Source organism: Myxine glutinosa, chromosome 11 (genome assembly GCF_964187855.1).
Source record: "Myxine glutinosa chromosome 11, kmMyxGlut1.1, whole genome shotgun sequence".
NCBI lineage: Eukaryota > Metazoa > Chordata > Myxini > Myxiniformes > Myxinidae > Myxine > Myxine glutinosa.
This window is the reverse complement of record NC_136271.1, coordinates 464,457-486,951: the sequence shown is the minus strand read 5'-3', so window position 1 is coordinate 486,951 and position 22,495 is coordinate 464,457. Positions and strand designations below refer to the sequence as shown.

The 22,495-nt window shown below is 45.5% G+C and overlaps 1 protein-coding gene across 4 annotated transcripts in view; it reads left to right on the top strand.

The window, feature by feature from the left end:
- LOC137417753 (alpha-soluble NSF attachment protein-like) overlaps positions 1 to 22,495 on the top strand; it is a 323,838-nt gene that overhangs the window by 3,708 nt on the left and 297,635 nt on the right. The window contains exon 1 of one of the 4 annotated variants that reach the window (XM_078786324.1): positions 4,003 to 4,301. The exons of 1 other annotated variant lie outside the window; for it this stretch is intronic. Coding sequence is in view for 2 of the 3 variants with exons in the window: in XM_068103653.2 (XP_067959754.1) it covers positions 20,798 to 20,895 (98 nt within the window). In the remaining variant the exon portion in view is untranslated. Of the gene's footprint in view, positions 1 to 4,002; positions 4,302 to 20,645; positions 20,896 to 22,495 lie in introns of those variants that run through there. 2 more of the 4 variants (XM_068103653.2, XM_068103654.2) reach the window with 2 other exon arrangements.

Sequence of the window (22,495 nt, the reverse complement as noted above, 5' to 3'; positions counted from 1 at the left end):
ACAAAAATAACATTTGGCATTCTCCGCAGAGTTCGCAGCTGCGGCGTTCGGATTCCCATCGTCTCCAGCGATCGGTGCCAGAGCGTCGTCTGGAGATTCCACGAGAGACCATTCTGGCGATGCGGTTGACTCCGGCCGTGCCGCGGCAGCGGCCCCCCCTGTGAGATCGGGTCCACCGTATGCCTCCGCGCGGGACGCTTCCAGCTGTAGAATGTGTGCTTTGTCGCACGCTTGTTGGAAGGTCAATGTGGTTTCCTCCAGCAAACGGAGTCTGATGGCCAGCGACGAGATACCAGCAACAAACGCATCCCGCATCAAGTCGTCGGTCGCCTCCGCGGCGGTTCGAGCCTCCATCAGACAACCTTTCCCCAGGCGTATCAGCTCCTGGATGTAGTGCTCCTGGCTCTCCGAAGCTTCCTGGCGTCGGGTAGCCAACATGTGTCGTCCATACAATGCACTTCGTTGCCGGACATATATGCCATGCAGCGTCGCCACTGCCGCATCGTAGGTGGTACAGTGGGATATGTACCCGTAGACCGGGAGGCTGACATGACAGGTCAGAACCGATAGCCGCTGTGCCTCGGTGAGATCCAGAACCGCCGCCGTGTAGTGCAGAAGAGAGTTGTGCCAATATTCCCATTGGTCTGCGGCGTTCGTAGCCTGAGGGTCGCCCGAGAATACCTCCAGGCGGAGCAGCTTCTCCATGGCTCCAACCGTAGAATTCAAGTGAATAAAAATGTGGTGAAACGAAACGAGACGGTCCACCAAAACTCCAAGCTGTGAGCTTTTATTCACTTGAATGCGACTGATCCACAAAGAAAACACAAAAGCTATTAAGCAAGCATCTCTGGCCACTTTCATTACCATTACGCCATTGCAGAGATATTAGCAAATGTAACACAGATCTTGCAACAATCTTACCAACTCGAAGACACAAGAGAGCGGAATGACCCATCCTTACTCAGAGCTGGTATATACAGTCACGTGAAAAAGTAAGTACACCCCATGTAAAGTTTTGACTTTTTCAACATATTTCAGTATACAGCTATTTGATCTTCATTTCAACAATATTGATAGATAAAGGTGATATAATATAACAAATATCATGAAACATTTACATTTTGTAGTCCATTGTATAATTTAAATAAAGATCAATGCAAATTTCGCATGTGGAAAAAGTAAGTACACCCTTGGCTCTAATAGGTGGTATTGCCCCCTTTGGCAGAAACAACCTCAAGTAGGCGTTTCTTATAACTGTCTACCAGTCTCTGACATCGACTGGGAGAAATTTTTGCCCACTCCATGCAGAATTCTTTCAGCTGTGCGATGTTTGAGGGGTTTCTTGCATGAACAGCTCGTTTCAAATCCCCACAACATCACGATGGGATTTAGATACGGGATTTGACTTGGCCATTCCAGAACCCTCCATTTCTTTCTTTTTCGGCCATTTCTTGGTGGATTTACTGGTATGTTTAGGGTCATTGTCATGTTGCAAGGTCCACCTTCAGTTGAGCTCTAACTTTTCGACAGATGGCCTCACATTATCCTCAAGCACCCTCTGGTACAATGAAGAATTCATAGTGGATTCTATGATGGTGAGCTGCCCAGGCCCTGGTGCAGCAAAGGTGCCCCAAACCATAATATTTCCACCACCATGCTTTACAGTTGGTATCGGGTTCTTGTGGTCGAATGCTGTCTTTGGTTTTCGCCAAACATGTCTTCTGGTTCTGTGGCCAAATAGCTCTACCTTTGACTCATCTGTCCAGAGCACATTGTTCCAGAAGTGCTGGTCTTTGCCTCGGTGTTCATTGGCAAACTTTAGTCTTGCTCTGATGTTCTTTCTGGAGAGCAAAGGTTTCCTCCTGGCACACCTTCCATGTAGATCAAATTTGTGCAGCCGCTTTCTAATGGTAGACTCGTGCACTTTGACATCAACAGTGGCAAGAGCTGCCTGTAAGTCCCGTTATGACATTCTGGGGTTCTTAGAGACTTCTTTCAGCATCTTGCGGTCTGCTCTCAGGCCGAACTTGCTGGGGCGGCCTGGCCTGAACAAGTTGGCAGTTGTTTGGAATCTTCTCCACTTGTAGATGATCTTCTGGACAGTCGAATGATTGATTTCAAATTGTTTGGAGATCTTTTTAAATCCCTTCCCAGACTCGTAGGCATCTATAACCTTCTTTCTGAAGGCCTCAGAGAGCTCTTTTGATGTAGGCATGGTGATGCCGCACACTTCAACAACAAAGAGCAAACAAAACTAAATGTCAGGTTTAAATAAGACAGGTTCCTCCAAGATCCTCCCTAACGATGTTCTCATCATTTGCACCTGAGCTGGTGCACCTGATTCTAATTTTAGGTATTTGAAGTCGTGATAAATGTAGGGGTGTACTTACTTTTTCCACATGTGAAATTTGCATTGATGTTTATTTAAATTATACAATGGACTACAAAATGTAAATGTTTCATGATATTTGTTATATTATATCACCTTTATCTATCAATATTGTTGTAATGAAGATCAAATAGCTGTATGTTGAAATATGTTGAAAAAGTCAAAACTTTACATGGGATGTACTTACTTTTTCACGTGACTGTAAATCCTCCCCACGCGGTCAGCGTCGGAATAGCATCATGAGTAACGTTTCGGAGATTGAGGACATCCCTCGGATGGAACCATCTTACTTCATGACAGTAGGTACCGTACCTAGTTCAAAATGACACCATTTGCATTCTGGATGAGATTAAAATTTATAACATTTCCTTCTTGATTAATTCGGTGAATTTCGTCTCAACTTTGGATATTTCGGCTGTGAAAAACTACCCCCTACGGCCACGAGATTTCTAAAAAATAATTCTTCATCAATTTTAGAATATTTAACGCCATTTTCAGCCTCCGAAACGCGGTACCGGTAATAAGCTTTTTTGAAATATTTTTTCAAATGCTCGAATCTCATTGGTTCCGGTGTTTCGTGACGATTTTCGTTGAAGATAACCGGGGCCCGGGGAACGAGGTTGGTCTTAAAGTATTTTAATTTCAAATTAGAAGTGCATAGGATTGTGAATCAAAAAAATACGGGTGAAACAAACTCCTATTGAACTTTTTCGCAATTGTTTATGCATACTTCCGCATCCGCAAGTTAGCGGCCTCCATTGAGTGATTTGGTGTGTCAAAGCTTGGAATTCTCAAAGGATCCAGCAAAATCTGGTTTTTCAACATAATACGTACGCGTTCATTCACAACACCGGCTTCGCCAGCTATTAATCTAGTGGAGGATTTTGAGCGGTGTATGGTTTGTGGAGGTGATTCCATCATTAATAATGCAGTAGCTGATGATGGTATTATCTAGTGGGGGTTTTTGAGTGGTGCGTGGATCGTGGAAGAGATTCCATCATTAATAATGCAGCAATGATGATGGCATTATCTAGTGGAGGTTTTTGAGCGGTGTATGGTTTGTGGAGGTGATTCCATCATTAATAACGCAGCAGCTGATGATGGCGTTATCTCCTGGAGGTTTTTGAGCGGTGTATGGTTTGTGGAGGTGATTCCATCATTAATAATGCAGCAGCTGATGATGGTATTATCTCGTGGAGGTTTTTGAGCGGTGTATGGTTTGTGGAGGTGATTCCATCATTAATAACGCAGCAGCTGATGATGGCGCTATCTCCTGGAGGTTTTTGAGCGGTGTATGGTTTGTGGAGGTGATTCCATCATTAATAACGCAGCAGCTGATGATGGCATTATCTAGTGGAGGTTTTTGAGCGGTGCATGGTTTGTGGAAGTGATTCCATTATTAATAATGCAGCAGCTGATGATGGCATTATCTCGTGGAGGTTTTTGAGCGGTGCGTGGATCGTGGAAAAAATTCCATCATTAATAATGCAGCAGCTGATGATGGCGTTATCTCGTGGAGGTTTTTGAGCGCTGTATGGATCTGTCATGTATGAAGTGTATGAAGTGCAAATAATCACCGTTGTATCCCTACACCGGGACCGCATGGTATCACTACACAGTGACGGCATTGTATTGTATCACTACGCGCTAGCTCGGATGGCGCTGAGTTGAATCGGGCCTGTATAGGCAGAGTGAATAAACGCGTACGACAATTGATTGTAGTTTGTCGAGATACTTTACATGGCGACGAGGATAAACATCTAGACCATGACTTCTTTCGGCCATATCAATGAATTCGACCCTCATGAGGGGGATTTTGACACGTATTCTGAGCGGTTGTCTTTTTACTTCGAGGCGAACGGCATCGCGAACGAAGCCCGGATGAAGGCCGTCTTCCTGTCCGTTTGCGGAGGTGAGACGTTCACACTCGTTAAAAACCTGATTCGGCCTCGGACAATCCAAGAGCTCACGTATGCAGAGCTCAAGGCCGCTTTGAAGGAACATTGCAATCCATCTCCTTCAGTCATCCTGTGTCGGTTTAATTTTTACATGTGCAGACACAGGGCCATAGGGTGGATATCTATTTTTTTTTTTGATTTCATGACCTGAACCTAGGGATTTGGCAAGAAGGGTGTGGGATGAAGCCTTAATACCTCCAAAACATCTTGTTTTTTTTCACAAGCGATATCGTGGTACGTTACCGAGAACCGCTGCCCCAAAACACCAGTATACACCAATTGTATGTTACATTTGAAATACCCATTTACACAGTAAAAAAACAACACAAACTATATGATGTCATGTTCACATTGGTGTTGGCAGCAATATTTATTAATTCAGACCCCCAAAAGTAGTAAAAATGTTGTTTTAACGACTTGGTAAAATAACATGCTGTTGATGCATTTATCAGAAAGTCATGTTTTTGGACCTTAAAACCTGCATAATTTTAAATTTTTGTACAATATTTGTGATTGGTGTTGCTACTACGATCCATGGTGGTTTACCAATGCTATTTTGAAACTGTTAATAGGTCCAATAAGTGTGTAAGGGGTGATATTTTAACCCATCAAAGACAATTACGCGGCATACAAGCGAACCAGTGCGCATTGACGTCATGATAAACTCGAGATGGGCTAGAGAAGCTCCACCCTCTCAATGTATGAACTCCAGAAGCGAAATGTTGGTTTGGTGTCACTTGCTTCTAAGAATTTGTCAAAGGAGGTTTTGAAGTCTTTGAACTTGTCACTGTTGAGAATGACATGGTAGTTTGGATGTGGGAAAGCTTCAGCTAAGTTTGACAAAAGTTCCTTCACTCTACCCGCTTCATGTTCTGGAATAGATTCAAAATATGCATCCAGGAGCATCTGCTGCATCGCGTCTGACATCAGCTTATGGGCTCGAACTGCCCTGTTGTAATGCTTGCCGCTGAACACTCCATTCACAGACCCCACTGCAACAATCTCTGACTCAACCAGGATGTCTTGGAGACCACCTTCTCGAAATCTCTTTCCAATACAGCCAAGAAAGGACATTGCAGTGTGGAATGCCCCAAGTCGAATTACCAGTCTCTTCATGAACTGTGCATTCTTCCATCTAATGAGCTGTGCCTTGCAATAGATGGCTTGGTCAACGACAATGACGACTGCTTCCAACTGTAACTTGTCGGCGATCTGAACACTTCTCTGCAGTATTGTTAGTACCGTATTCATTTCAGTCGGAGTGGCATCAATGACAGGGAGATACCCTATCACGCTCTTTGGTGGAACTTCAACACAAGACAGTAGTTGGTTGAATCCTGTCCAAGATGGCAGAGTCCCGTCAATGTTGTACTTGGTGATGTGGTATGCTAGGTCTATCGTCTTAGGGTGCTGGAGTAATGGGAAGTACGTTGCTCGATCCAATGGAACGCTGGTTGCGAATGGAGCGGGTCCTTCGTTTTTCCCTCCATAATATGTGGCAAGGTTCACTGCAGGTGGCTGCATCGATCTCTCCCGCGTCCTCTTAACTGTAGTGACTGGTGCTGGTTGTACTACTTCATGGGATTGACTTGGTCGCTGTATTATAATCCCATTGGTATTGTGCGTTGTTCCATGCCCAGACAATGTCTCCTCCCCGAAGTCATTATTGTCCCATACGAGTGTGACATGCTTGCCCGCCTGAATGATTGATGGAAGAGCATCCTCTCCACGATGTAGTTCTTGGTTAGCCAGTGCAGTGTCATGATTTAAGACGACAGAGTTTGAGACCCAGTAACCAAACCCGTTCAGTAGGCTGATTAATTGGGCTGAACCTGAGAGATGACGTACTGTCATTGCAAGTGACAAATGTTTGGGCATCTGTTTCCTTCCCTTTGATTGGAGGTATATGATGTCCTGTGCAATTGTGAGAATTCTTCTATGTATTGTAGATTCTATCTTTACAAACTCATCAGAATCAGGTTCGTCTGACACTCCCACCATCCATGCAATAAAGTTATAGAGACAGGCAGGTACAATTGCTTCTGCGGCATTTGTTGTCAGGTGCTCAGAGGTTGGGGGCCATGGCATATTTGGCTTGATCTCATCTATTGCATTTCTCAATTGTAGCGCAGTGAAGTAGTGTTCTCTAAGGTTATTCTCAGTATACCCAGGTTGCTTTGGTGGGGTTGGTTCAGAGTCGGATGTTTGTTCTGTCTCTGTTGTGTCATCACCTGAACCATGCATGGTTTCTTGCAACACTTTCTTTTCTTCAACCAGCACTTCAGTGGAGATGTCATTAACATACACAAGGTGTCCTTGGCAGCGCATATACGGGGTTAGAAAGCATAGTTGTGGAAATGTTTTCATCAGTCTTGTCTTGAGAAAGCCACTTTTGTAGTTTGATTCTATTCCGTGTGTTGCTTTGATTTGTTTCATGAACATGTCATTAAGTCGTTTCAGTCTGTAGATTTCCTTGTTGTCTATTATAAGATCCTTGACTGTTGCACAAAATAATGTGTATGCTTCTGAGTAGTTGGAGTCTCCTTGTTGCTCTGCATTAGGTGTTGTTGCTAGCTTGCCTAAATACCGGGTATACTCCTTGTAGCAGCGACCATGGTATTTTACCTCTATCGCAACACAATCGCGGTCTTGAATTTGAAGCAGCAGGTTTGTATTGTTGTTGTCTTTAGCAGCTTGCTGCAGTCTTGGTGCCTCAATTGTTGAGCACCTTGTTAGAGGCTCTTTTCTTCGGCCCCTTTTGCCTGTATTGATTGTTCTCTCTTTCTGACAAAGGATGCATATATTAGGCAACACATATTGGGATCTGGCTGAACATTTGGGCTTGCCTAAGCTGGAGCGTAGAGCACGTTTCCTGACTGGTTGTGGGCCTTTATGCATCTTGTCAATGTTGACGTTGATGTCGTTGCATGTTGAAGCTGCAATAAATACACATAAAAGAAAACAATTAAAATTATGTGAGTTTAAAATGTCTAGACCTCAAGTCATGGTTAGCCCGACTAGATTCCCTCCCCCCCCCCCCCTTCCTCAGACTTCCTTTTAAAAATTTATTTGTTTCACCTCGGCCCTACCTCCTTGCATAAATATTGGACAGTTCCTTCAATTCAAAATCGTTCGACTACACACAAAATCATTTTACATATACCTCACAAAAAAAAAAATCAAACTAAGTTTTGAAGCATTGTCATGATTTATTATTCAAGTTATTCAACCTACCAGTATAGGCTGCATTTTCTTCTCTCTTTTTCATGCTGCTTTGCACCCTGCTCACTCGTTGTTTATCGGTAAATCGTGAATAACACACTTGATGAAACGCTGCATCATGCGGTATAGCTATAGCAGGTATTGTTACCATACTGTTGCCACGTTCGCCGAATTCGTCAGCGTGGTTCTTCACGAAATTTCTCGCAATTTCAGCTTGATCACCTTCTAAATTCTGCCACGTAAGAACAAATTGCAAATATCGCGGCCATGTTATATCACTAAAAGGTATTAAACTTGATCTTTTGGCCGGAGAAATGCACATATAACAGCGTTTCTCGCTCCCACCCTCGTCACCGTCGCTGCTACTGGAGGCCGCCATTTTGTTTACTCGCAGCCGGAAGCCCAGACAGCGTTCGTAGCGCGAATAAGCACGATCCTCATTGGTCAATACATCGAAATGCATTCGAGGCTAAACGGAGATTTTGGAAATAAAATTATACATTTCAACATTATATTACAGACTAACGTACCAGAATCTGACTTGTGAAAAGTCATGAACATTATTTCTTAATTTTTTCTATATTATCATGCCAATTTGATGCCCACCCGATTTTCAGGTCACGAAATGAAATGAAAAATTGGAACACCTGGCAGTCTAGTGCAGACAGCAGCGAGGTCAGTCGATCGCAGACTTCATTGCACACCTAAAAAAACTGTCACATCTGTGTGAGTTTGGGGACATGATTGATGACATGCTCCGTGATTTGCTGGTGGTTGGCATGTCCGATGACCGCACTCGTAGATGCCTGCTTGCGGAGAGAAGACTGACGTTCCAAAATGCCAGAGACACCGCCATTTCCATGGAAAGTGCTGAACTCAACGCTACAAGCATCGGTGCCATTCGCTCATCTGGTACCAGCCCTGCTGTGAATCGGTTGGATCATGTTCAGCCAAAACGTTGGAACAAGTCTCTTCGTCAGAAGTCAGTGCAGTCTCAAACCCACAACAAATGTTTTCGGTGCAACGGAAAGCACCCTCCGGAGACGTGTCGGTTCAAAGATGTAACCTGCCATTTCTGTTCGAAAACTGGCCATATTGCTCCAGCTTGCATCACTCGCAAATCGGGAAAAGGAAAAGCTGCTGACAAGATTCATCAGTTTATCGGTTCGGAGGAACATGAGCTTGACCAGGTGAGCTCTGTTTCCGACAACTCAGAATCGTATGACCTGCTTCATATCGATTCTCACCATAGGCGGGACCCTCTTCTTGCCAATGTTGTCGTCAACAATCGACCATTGCAAATGGAGGTCGACACTGGTGCGGCCGTCTCGCTCATCAGCCATGCTGTTTTCACAAACCTGTGGAGTGATGCTGACCGACCCCATCTGAAACCTACTACCTATGGACTCTCCACCTATACAGGTGAGAAGATTGTTCCCTGCGGTACATGTGACGTCACGGTGGGCTACGATAACCGTGAGTTTCACCTACCCCTGATCGTCATTCCTGGAAAGGGCCCTTCCTTACTCGGTAGGAACTGGTTGAGCATAATTCGACTGAAGTGGGAAAGCATTCATCAACTCCGGGCAGCCAACATTTCTCCTACCGCAGCATACACACTCAAAAATGTGCTGGATACGTACCCGGATGTCTTCAAGGATGAGCTTGGAACCTTGAAAGGACATACTGCTAAACTCAGGGTTGACCGGGATGCCAATCCTATATTTTGCAGGGCTCGCCCAGGCCCTTTCGCCCTGCGGGAGCGGATTGACAAGGAACTGGATCATCTTGAAAAGCTGGGGATCATCGAGCAAATCCAGTATGCCGAATGGGCGGCGCCCATCATTCCGGTCATAAAATCGGACCAGTCCATCCGCATATGTGGAGATTATAAAATGACCGTGAACAAGTGTTCTTCATTGGATAAATATCCAATCCCGAGGATCGAAGACCTCTATGCTCGTCTCACGGGAGGCAAGACCTTTACGAAACTCGATCTCAAATCCGCCTATCTACAGCTCTGCTTGGACGAGAATTTGAAACAGTATCTTACCATCAACATGCATCGTGGGTTGTACAGGTACCACCGACTCAGTTTTGGAGTGAAATCTGCACCTGGAATTTATCAGCGTGTCATGGACAGTTTGTTTGCCGCCGAACGCAACGTCGTTTGTTACCAGGATGATATTCTGGTACTGGTCGTACGGACGCGGAACATCTACAAAACCTGGAGAGAGTTCTGAAGAAGATTTCGGACTCCGGCCTACGTTTGCGTCGAGACAAGTGCAAGTTTATGGTGCCATCAGTCACGTACCTGGGTCATACGATTTATGCTGAGGGTCTACACCCGACAGATGAGAAAGTCCGAGCTATCAAGGATGCTCCTGCTCCATGAGACGTGACCGAATTGAAGTCATACCTCGGTTTGCTTCAGTTCTATGGTCGTTACATCCCGAATGTGACCGACGTTTGGGCCCCCTTTATCGGCTTTTGAGGAAAGGAGTCTCCTGGAGCTGGGGGTCTACTGAACAATCAGCATTCCAGACCTCTAAGGATCTGCTCAAATCGTCCAATGTTCTCGTTCATTTTGATCCAGAGAAGGATCTTGTGCTGACATGCGATGCCTGTCGGTATGGAGTGGGGAGTGTATTATCACACGTGATGCCTGATGGTACGGAAAGACCGGTTGCATTTGCATCCAGAACGTTGTCCCCGGCAGAGAAGAACTATTCCCAACTTGACAAGGAAGGATTGGGAATCGTTTTCGGCGTCAGCAAATTTTGCCAGTACCTTATTGGACATCATTTCACGATTCGCACTGATCACAAGCCACTGATCAGTCTGTTTGGTCCAACTAAGGCGACATCTGACACACTACCACCCAGGATCATCCGCTGGTCCCTGTTTCTCGCTGCTTATGACTACACCATATGTTATAAGCCCGGTTCGTCTATCACAAATGCAGATGCCATGAGTCGGTTACCCCTTCCAGAATCCGTTGATGATTCGCCTACACCAGGATCCATTATCGCACTGCTGGATCATCTGGAAGATTGTGCTGTCGATTCCGGCCAGATCCGCACTCATACTCGACGAGACCCCGTTCTGTCCAGAACTGTCCAGGCTGTACAGCTTGGATGGCATTTGCTACCTGAGGGTGACCCAGATTTTACAGCTTTTAAAGCACGTAAAAACGAACTCAGCATGGAAAATGGTTGCCTACTCTGGGGATGTCGTGTCGTGATCCCGTAAAATCTGCGTTCCAGGGTCATGGATGAAATCAATGACTGTCACCCCGGGATTGTGAAGATGAAGTCACTCGCCAGAAACTATGTGTGGTGGCCGAATCTTGATGCTGATATCGAACATCATGTTCGACATTGTTACCCCTGCCAGAGCACCCGGAATACACCTGCGAAAGCGCCACTGCATCCCTGGGAATGGCCCAGCGAACCGTGGCATTGCCTGCATCTCGATTATGCCGGGCCTATTAACGGCAGCATGATTCTAATCATCACGGACGCACACACAAAATGGATTGATGCCTATGTGACACGTGGTACTACGTCAGCCATTGTCATCGAAAGACTCAGACGCTGTTTCGCCACTCATGGTCTGCCCAGGATGATCGTGAGTGATAACGGTTCGTGTTTTTCCAGGGCCGAGTTTGCCGAGTTCACACGTCGGAACGGCATCAAACATAAGTTTGTCAGCCCACATCACCAGGCTTCAAATGGCTTGGCCGAACGATCCGTGGGAATCATCAAATCCGGATTGCAGAAACTTCAGGAGGGAACCCTGGAAACAAAGCTTTCTTGTCTCCTGTTCAAATACCGCATCACGCCACAATCAACAACCGGTGCAGCTCCGTCTGAGTTATTGATGAAACGACACGTGAGATCAACACTTGACGATCTCAAACCAGACATATCATCAAACGTTTATCAGAGCCAGCTTAATCAAAAGTTGGTGCACGATAAGTCGTCCATCAGTCGATGTATCAACATTGGAGATCCAGTGTTTGCCCGAAATTTTGGTGCAGGTGCGACGTGGCTACCGGCGGACATCATCGAGAAGCCAGGTGCACTGTCCTGTGTGATTCGCCTGCAGGACGGCCGCGAAATTCGTCGACATCAGGACCACATAACCTACCGTCACTGTGAGTCGATAGAGCCTGCAGCATCGTCAGAGTCAGGACAACAGTTCGACCCACCACTGCCGGAGATCGTCATGGCCGCTCCAGCCGGCTCGGATGCCCCGAAAACCTCTGCGAACGTTACACCCTTCGTTGAGACCAAAGGAATCAACCCGGACTCTGTATCCACTGGTACACCGCGACCCAAAGGAATCAACCCGGACTCTGTATCCACTGGTACACTGCGACCCAAAGGAATCACCTCGGACTCTGTATCCACTGGTACACTGCGACCCAAAGGGATCACCTCTGACTCTGTATCCACTGGTACACCGCGACGCTCAATGCGTGAGAGAAAAGCACCCGACCGGTTGAATCTTTGAAGATGTTTTTTTTTCACGGTGACACATGTTCTATTTTCACGGTGACACATGTTCTATTTTCACGTATTTTCATTATTCTCATAATAGTTTGCACACATATTTTCACATGTTTTGGAAATGTTGCTTTTGAAATGTCAAATCTTGAAATCTAGCACGTATTGCTCGAGGTAATTTTGGACTTAAAGGGGAGGATGTCATGTATGAAGTGTATGAAGTGCAAATAATCACCGTTGTATCCCTACACCGGGACCGCATGGTATCCCTACACGGTGACGGCATTGTATCACTACGCGCGAGCTCGGATGGCGCTGAGGTGAATCGGGCCTGTATAGGCAGAGTGAATAAACGCGTACGACAATTGATTGTAGTTTGTCGAGATACTTTACAGGATCGTGGAAGAGATTCCATCATTATTAATGCAGCAGCTGATGATGGCGCTATCTAGTGGAGGTTTTTGAGCGGTGCATGGTTTGTGGAAGAGATTCCCTCATTAATAATGGAGCAGCTGATGATGGCGCTATCTAGTGGAGGTTTTTGAGCGGTGCATGGTTTGTGGAAGAGATTCCCTCATTAATAATGGAGCAGCTGATGATGGCGCTATCTTGTGGAGGTTTTTGAGCGGTGCATGGTTTGTGGAAGAGATTCCATCATTAATAATGCAGCAGCTGATGATGGCGCTATCTTGTGGAGGTTTTTGAGCGGTGCATGGTTTGTGGAAGAGATTCCATCATTAATAATGCAGCAGCTGATGATGGCGCTATCTAGTGGAGGTTTTTGAGTGGTGCATGGTTTGTGGAAGAGATTCCCTCATTAATAATGCAGCAGCTCATTATGGCATTATCTAGTGGAGGTTTTTGAGCGGTGCATGGTTTGTGGAAGAGATTCCCTCATAAATAATGCAGCAGCTGATGATTGCGCTATCTAGTGGAGGTTTTTGAGCGGTGCATGGTTTTGTTGAAGAGATTCCCTCATTAATAATGCAGCAGGTGATGATGGCGCTATCTAGTGGAGGTTTTTGAGCGGTGCATGGTTTGTGGAAGAGATTCCCTCATTAATAATGCAGCAGCTCATTATGGCATTATCTAGTGGAGGTTTTTGAGCGGTGCATGGTTTGTGGAAGAGATTCCCTCATTAATAATGCAGCAGCTCATTATGGCATTATCTAGTGGAGGTTTTTGAGCAGTGTATGGTTTGTGGAAGAGATTCCCTCATTAATAATGCAGCAGCTGATGATTGCGCTATCTAGTGGAGGTTTTTGAGCGGTGCATGGTTTGTGGAAGAGATTCCCTCATTAATAATGCAGCAGCTCATTATGGCATTATCTAGTGGAGGTTTTTGAGCGGTGCATGGTTTGTGGAAGAGATTCCATCATTAATAATGCAGCAGCTGATGATGGCATTATCTAGTGGAGGTTTTTGAGCGGTGCGTGGATTGTGGAAGAGATTCCATTAAAGCGCGGCATTAGCGCCGGCCCGGGCGTTTCCCGACCTCTTGAAGGAGCATGGTGGATGACACTGCCGAGCCTCGTGGCCGAACTTGGCGTGGAACCAGCACCAGGTGGTGGAGCTGGAGGATTGCGGCTGGCTCCGCCAGGCCGGTGGAGTTGACGGTTTTCCCCACGGTGGCGGTTTTTTGCCGCGGCGGTGGGCGGGCCGTGGCGGCGGTCACGAGGTGCGTATCAGCATGCTGCGTATGCTGTGTAAGCTGATGCTGTGGATCAGCATCATCAGCAGCATCAGCCTCGAGGTCCGTGACCGCCGCACCGACTCTCGCCCGCGTGTCCGAAGCCGCGAAGTACCTGTCCGCCTCGGCGGCCAATGCTCGGGGTTCCGTTAGCACGGTCCCGGCCAACGCGAGGCAAACCTGCGCTGGAAGTTGGCGATGGAAAAGCGCCCGGAATAGAGAACCGGGGGCTTCGTCGCCCAACAGCGACAGCATATGGTCCATTCGGACCGACGGGCGCGTGTCGCCGAGCTCGGGGAGATCCAGGAGGCGGTCGGCCCGTGCGTCGTCCGTGAGGCCGAACCTGGCTAGGAGTAGCCGCTTGAGTGCCTCGTACTTGTGGCCGTCCGGTGGGTGGCGAAGGACTGACACAACTCGAGCGGCCGTGCCGGCCCCGAGGGAGGCGACGACCTGGCAGTAGCGCGTGTCGTCGTCGGTGAGGCGCCGAAGCTGAAATTGGGCTTCGGCTTGGACGAACCAGACTTCGGCCTGGGCCTCCCAAAATTCGGGAAGTTTAAGCGACATTGCGTTGTTGGCCATGGCAATGGCGTCGTGTGTGGAAGGATCGCTCCGGCAGATCCAACGTCGAGGGTCACCAGTAAAGCGCGGCGTTACGCGGCACTGCTTGCGAGCAAGGAGGAAGCGGACAAGCGGTAACTTATAAGCGTCTTTATTTCAGGAGCTCACTGTAACACTAGCGCGCTCCGGGCTGCGCGCCCCGTGTATATCCTCAGGCCACGCCTACCCCTCGGGCGTGGCCGCCGCCCACTTGGTGCGCAGAATGATGTCACCACGCCAGTGGGCTTTCGTGCCCGCCACACCATCATTAATAATGCAGCAGCTGATGATGGCATTATCTAGTGGAGGTTTTTGAGCGCTGCATGGTTTGTGGAAGAGATTGCATCATTAATAATGCAGCAGCTGATGATGGCGTTATCTAGTGGAGGTTTTTGAGCGGTGCATGGTTTGTGGAAGAGATTCCCTCATTAATAATGCAGCAGCTGATGATGGCATTTTCTAGTGGCGGTTTTTGAGCGGTGCATGGTTTGTGGAAGAGATTCCATCATTAGTAATGCAGCAGCTGATGATGGCGCTATCTAGTGGAGGTTTTTGAGCGGTGCATGGTTTGTGGAAGAGATTCCATCATTAGTAATGCAGCAGGTGATGATGGCATTATCTAGTGGAGGTTTTTGAGCGGTGCATGGTTTGTGGAAGAGATTCCATCATTAATAATGCAGCAGCTGATGATGGCATTATCTAGTGGAGGTTTTTGAGCAGTGTATGGTTTGTGCAAGAGATTCCATCATTAGTAATGCAGCAGCTGATGATGGCATTATCTAGTGGAGGTTTTTGAGCGGTGCATGGTTTGTGGAAGAGATTCCATCATTAGTAATGCAGCAGCTGATGATGGCGCTATCTAGTGGAGGTTTTTGAGCGGTGCATGGTTTGTGGAAGAGATTCCATCATTAATAATGCAGCAGCTGATGATTGCGCTATCTAGTGGAGGTTTTTGAGCGGTGCATGGTTTGTGGAAGAGATTCCATCATTAATAATGCAGCAGCTGATGATGGCATTATCTAGTGGAGGTTATTGAGCAGTGTATGGTTTGTGCAAGATATTCCATCATTAGTAATGCAGCAGCTGATGATGGCATTATCTAGTGGAGGTTTTTGAGCGGTGCATGGTTTGTGGAAGAGATTCCATCATTAGTAATGCAGCAGCTGATTATGGCATTATCTAGTGGAGGTTTTTGAGCGGTGCATGGTTTGTGGAAGAGATTCCATCATTAATAATGCAGCAGCTGATGATGGCGTTATCTAGTGGAGGTTTTTGAGCAGTGCATGGTTTGTGAAAGAGATTCCATCATTAGTAATGCAGCAGGTGATGATGGCATTATCTTGTGGAGGTTTTTGAGCGGTGCATGGTTTGTGGAAGAGATTCCATCATTAATAATGCAGCAGCTGATGATGGCGTTATCTAGTGGAGGTTTTTGAGCAGTGTATGGTTTGTGGAAGAGATTCCATCATAAGTAATGCAGCAGGTGATGATGGCGCTATCTAGTGGAGGTTTTTGAGCAGTGTATGGTTTGTGGAAGAGATTCCATCATTAATAATGCAGCAGCTGATGATGGCGCTATCTAGTGGAGGTTTTTGAGCGGTGCATGGTTTGTGGAAGAGATTCCATCATTAGTAATGCAGCAGCTGATGATGGCATTATCTAGTGGAGGTTTTTGAGCAGTGTATGGTTTGTGCAAGAGATTCCATCATTAGTAATGCAGCAGCTGATGATGGCATTATCTAGTGGAGGTTTTTGAGCGGTGCATGGTTTGTGGAAGAGATTCCATCATTAATAATGCAGCAGCTGATGATGGCATTATCTAGTGGAGGTTTTTGAGCAGTGTATGGTTTGTGCAAGAGATTCCATCATTAGTAATGCAGCAGCTGATGATGGCATTATCTAGTGGAGGTTTTTGAGCGGTGCATGGTTTGTGGAAGAGATTCCATCATTAGTAATGCAGCAGCTGATGATGGCGCTATCTAGTGGAGGTTTTTGAGCAGTGCATGGTTTGTGGAAGAGATTCCCTCATTAATAATGGAGCAGCTGATGATGGCGCTATCTAGTGGAGGTTTTTGAGCGGTGCATGGTTTGTGGAAGAGATTCCATCATTAATAATGCAGCAGCTGATGATGGCGCTATCTAGTGGAGGTTTTTGAGCGGTGCATGGTTTGTGGAAGAGATTCCATCATTAATAATGCAGCAGCTGATGATGGCATTATCTAGTTGAGGTTATTGAGCAGTGTATGGTTTGTGCAAGATATTCCATCCTTAGTAATGCAGCAGCTGATGATGGCATTATCTAGTGGAGGTTTTTGAGCGGTGCATGGTTTGTGGAAGAGATTCCATCATTAGTAATGCAGCAGCTGATGATGGCGCTATCTAGTGGAGGTTTTTGAGCGGTGCATGGTTTGTGGAAGAGATTCCATCATTAATAATGCAGCAGCTGATGATGGCGCTATCTAGTGGAGGTTTTTGAGCGGTGCATGGTTTGTGGAAGAGATTCCATCATTAGTAATGCAGCAGCTGATTATGGCATTATCTAGTGGAGGTTTTTGAGCGGTGCATGGTTTGTGGAAGAGATTCCATCATTAATAATGCAGCAGCTGATGATGGCGTTATCTAGTGGAGGTTTTTGAGCAGTGCATGGTTTGTGAAAGAGATTCCATCATTAGTAATGCAGCAGGTGATGATGGCATTATCTTGTGGAGGTTTTTGAGCGGTGCATGGTTTGTGGAAGAGATTCCATCATTAATAATGCAGCAGCTGATGATGGCGTTATCTAGTGGAGGTTTTTGAGCAGTGTATGGTTTGTGGAAGAGATTCCATCATAAGTAATGCAGCAGGTGATGATGGCGCTATCTAGTGGAGGTTTTTGAGCAGTGTATGGTTTGTGGAAGAGATTCCATCATTAGTAATGCAGCAGGTGATGATGGCGCTATCTAGTGGAGGTTTTTGAGCAGTGTATGGTTTGTGGAAGAGATTCCATCATTAGTAATGCAGCAGCTGATGATGGCGCTATCTAGTGGAGGTTTTTGAGCGGTGCATGGTTTGTGGAAGAGATTCCATAATTAGTAATGCAGCAGGTGATGATTGCGCTATCTAGTGGAGGTTTTTGAGCGGTGCATGGTTTGTGGAAGAGATTCCATCATTAATAATGCAGCAGCTGATGATGGCATTATCTAGTGGAGGTTTTTGAGCGGTGCATGGTTTGTGGAAGAGATTCCATCATTAATAATGCAGCAGCTGATGATGGCATTATCTAGTGGAGGTTTTTGAGCAGTGTATGGTTTGTGGAAGAGATTCCATCATTAGTAATGCAGCAGCTGATGATGGCATTATCTAGTGGAGGTTTTTGAGCGGTGCATGGTTTGTGGAAGAGATTCCATAATTAGTAATGCAGCAGGTGATGATGGCGCTATCTAGTGGAGGTTTTTGAGCAGTGTATGGTTTGTGGAAGAGATTCCATCATTAGTAATGCAGCAGCTGATGATGGCATTATCTAGTGGAGGTTTTTGAGCAGTGTATGGTTTGTGGAAGAGATTCCATCATTAGTAATGCAGCAGCTGATGATGGCATTATCTAGTGGAGGTTTTTGAGCGGTGCATGGTTTGTGGAAGAGATTCCATCATTAGTAATGCAGCAGCTGATGATGGCATTATCTAGTGGAGGTTTTTGAGCGGTGCATGGTTTGTGGAAGAGATTCCATCATTAATAATGCAGCAGCTGATGATGGCATTATCTAGTGGAGGTTTTTGAGCGGTGCATGGTTTGTGGAAGAGATTCCATCATTAATAATGCAGCAGCTGATGATGGCATTAACTAGTGGAGGTTTTTGAGCGGTGCATGGTTTGTGGAAGAGATTCCATCATTAATAATGCAGCAGCTGATGATGGCGCTATCTAGTGGAGGTTTTTGAGCAGTGCATGGTTTGTGGAAGAGATTCCATCATTAATAATGCAGCAGCTGATGATTTCATTATCTAGTGGAGGTTTTTGAGCGGTGTATGGTTTGTGGAAGAGATTCCATAATTACCTTCGCAAAAGCGGAAGGTTATGTTTTGATCGCTGTGTATTTATTTGTATGTCTGTGTGTGTGTGTGTGTGTATGTTATTCGCATAACTCAAAAAGTATTCAACCGAATTGCATGAAATTTGGTGGGATGATTGGTTATTATACGGGACACATTTGATTAGATTTTGGGAGCAATCGGGTCAAAGGTCAAGGTCAAGGTCACGAAAAGGTCAAAATCGTATTTTAGTACAGTACAGAACAGTAGCTGCGGCGAAGGTATGCGCTCTACCGAGTGCCCGTTCTAGTTAGTAATGCAGCAGCTGATGATGGCGCTATCTCGTGGAGGTTTTTGAGCGGTGCATGGTTTGTGGAAGAGATTCAATCATGAACTAGAACGGGCACTCGGTAGAGCGCATACCTTCGCCGCAGCTACTGTTCTGTACTTGGCATGGGAGTGTAGGGAACAGAACAGTGAACAGTTTGGTGCTGATTTCATGCAAATCGGATAAGAATTGACCGAGTTATGACAAAAAACGCACATTTTGCAAGGTCGTGACCCCCCTGACCTTTGACCCCCAACCGCTAACAAGGGTAATGTCATCACTGGGTCATGTCGTATATCACAAGATCGGGCATTGAATTCTGAACATTTTGGCATTAGTTGCATGCCAATTGGATAAAAATTGACCGCGCTATGGTAAAAATACGATTTTGACCTTTTCGTGACCTTGACCTTGACCTTTGACCCGATTGCTCCCAAAATCTAATCAAATGTGTCCAGTACAATAACCAATCATCCCACCAAATTTCATGCAATTCGGTTGAATACTTTTTGAGTTATGCGAATAACATACACACACACACACACACAGACATACAAATAAATACACAGCGATCAAAACATAACCTTCCGCTTTTGCGAAGGTAGTAATGCAGCAGCTGATGATGGCATTATCTAGTGGAGGTTTTTGAGCGGTGCATGGTTTGTGGAAGAGATTCCATAATTAGTAATGCAGCAGCTGATGATTGCGCTATCTAGTGGAGGTTTTTGAGCGGTGCATGGTTTGTGGAAGAGATTCCATCATGAATAATGCAGCAGCTGATGATGGCATTATCTAGTGGAGGTTTTTGAGCGGTGCATGGTTTTGTGGAAGAGATTCCATCATTAGTAATGCAGCAGCTGATGATGGCATTATCTAGTGGAGGTTTTTGAGCGGTGCATGGTTTGTGGAAGAGATTCCATCATTAATAATGCAGCAGCTGATGATGGCATTATCTAGTGGAGGTTTTTGAGCGGTGCATGGTTTGTGGAAGAGATTCCATCATGAATAATGCAGCAGCTGATGATTGCGCTATCTAGTGGAGGTTTTTGAGCGGTGCATGGTTTGTGGAAGAGATTCCATCATGAATAATGCAGCAGCTGATGATGGCATTATCTAGTGGAGGTTTTTGAGCGGTGCATGGTTTGTGGAAGAGATTCCATCATTAATAATGCAGCAGCTGATGATGGCATTATCTAGTGGAGGTTTTTGAGCGGTGCATGGTTTTGTGGAAGAGATTCCATCATTAGTAATGCAGCAGCTGATGATGGCATTATCTAGTGGAGGTTTTTGAGCGGTGCATGGTTTGTGGAAGAGATTCCATCATTAATAATGCAGCAGCTGATAATGGCGCTATCTAGTGGAGGTTTTTGAGCGGTGCATGGTTTGTGGAAGAGATTCCATAATTAGTAATGCAGCAGCTGATGATGGCGCTATCTAGTGGAGGTTTTTGAGCGGTGCATGGTTTGTGGAAGAGATTCCATAATTAGTAATGCAGCAGCTGATGATGGCGCTATCTAGTGGAGGTTTTTGAGCGGTGCATGGTTTGTGGAAGAGATTCCATCATTAATAATGCAGCAGCTGATAATGGCGCTATCTAGTGGAGGTTTTTGAGCGGTGCATGGTTTGTGGAAGAGATTCCATCATTAGTAATGCAGCAGCTGATGATGGCGCTATCTAGTGGAGGTTTTTGAGCGGTGCATGGTTTGTGGAAGAGATTCCATCATGAATAATGCAGCAGCTGATGATTTCATTATCTAGTGGAGGTTTTTGAGCGGTGCATGGTTTGTGGAAGAGAGGACCCATATGCAGTTTTCCTTCTCTTTTTTTTACCTGCACACTCAGTTCATTTGCACTTTTTCAAGGTTGTAAATATATTTGTCCATTTCAACACATTAAAAAAGCGCATTTATTACCATTGTCTTGTGAATTACACGGCACTTCGTCGAAACACCTTCTGTATTTATTCTCATGGAGAAAAATTAGATGGATGACGTCATTGACGTACTACGTCATGATTTATGGTGACATGTTTAGGCACGGCATTCTGCGCGAGCTTGAGGATCTCTGAAGAACGTGGGAAATCTTTATAAAGGGCGATGGAAGCCCAAAGCAAGGAAAGAGAAGCGATGCAGCTAATCGCTGAAGCAGACAGGAAGGTGAAATATTCCCAATCCTTCTTGGGAGCGCTATTCGGGTAAGCATCGCCCACCTCCTGAGTCCTGGACCACGACGTCCATGCCGGCAGATACCCGCGGAAATGTCGCAAATTTGGAAAATGTCACCACCATTCTGCAAAGAACAGTTTAATATATATCATGTGTATTTAATATTGCCGAGCTATGAGGTATCAATCGTCATTAATAAATATTTTTTACATACGTTCTATGTAACGTGATTCATGCGATACATTTTCTTCTTCATCTTCATATTCATATTCATCTTCATATTCATATTCATATTCTCTTCTTTCACGGCCACAATTATTCTCACGTTATTGTGGCGTTCGCAGGGGTAAGCTTGGCCCACGTCTTTCACGGATCGGCTGGCCAGATCTGACGTTCGCTAAGGCATTTAAAATATCTTCATGATCTTCATGATACTATCTTCATGAAATAGCTTCATCATCATGACCACGTTGATGTGATGCATGAGAAATCAAGATGGCACACACGTTGATGTGGTAGATGATGAATCATGACGGTACACACGTTGATGTGGTAGATGATGAATCAAGATGGCACACACGTTGATGTGGTAGATGATGAATCATGACGGTACACACGTTGATGTGGTACATGATGAATCATGATGGCACACACGTTGATGTGGTCGATGATGAATCATGACGGTACACATGTTGATGTGATGGATGAGAAATCAAGATGGCACACACGTTGATGTGGTAGATGATGAATCAAGGTGGCACACACGTTGATGTGGTAGATGATGAATCATGACGGTACACACGTTGATGTGGTACATGATGAATCATGATGGCACACACGTTGATGTGGTAGATGATGAATCATGACGGCACACACGTTGATGTGGTAGATGATGAATCATGACGGTACACATGTTGATGTGATGGATGAGAAATCAAGATGGCACACACGTTGATGTGGTAGATGATGAATCAAGGTGGCACACACGTTGATGTGGTAGATGATGAATCATGACGGTACACACGTTGATGTGGTACATGATGAATCATGATGGCACACACGTTGATGTGGTAGATGATGAATCATGATGGCACACACGTTGATGTGGTAGATGATGAATCAAGATGGCACACACGTTGATGTGGTCGATGATGAATCATGACGGTACACACGTCGATGTGATGGATGAGAAATCAAGATGGCACACACGTTGATGTGGTAGATGATGAATCATGACGGTACACACGTTGATGTGGTACATGATGAATCATGATGGCACACACGTTGATGTGGTAGATGATGAATCAAGATGGCACACACGTTGATGTGGTAGATGATGAATCATGACGGTACACACGTTGATGTGGTAGATGATGAATCAAGATGGCACACACGTTGATGTGGTAGCTGATGAATCATGATGGCACACACGTTGATGTGGTAGATGATGAATCATGATGGCACACACGTTGATGTGGTAGATGATGAATCATGATGGCACACACGTTGATGTGGTAGATGATGAATCATGACGGCACACATGTTGATGTGGTAGATGATGAATCATGATGGCACACACGTTGATGTGGTATATGATGAATCATGATGGCACACATGTTGATATGGTAG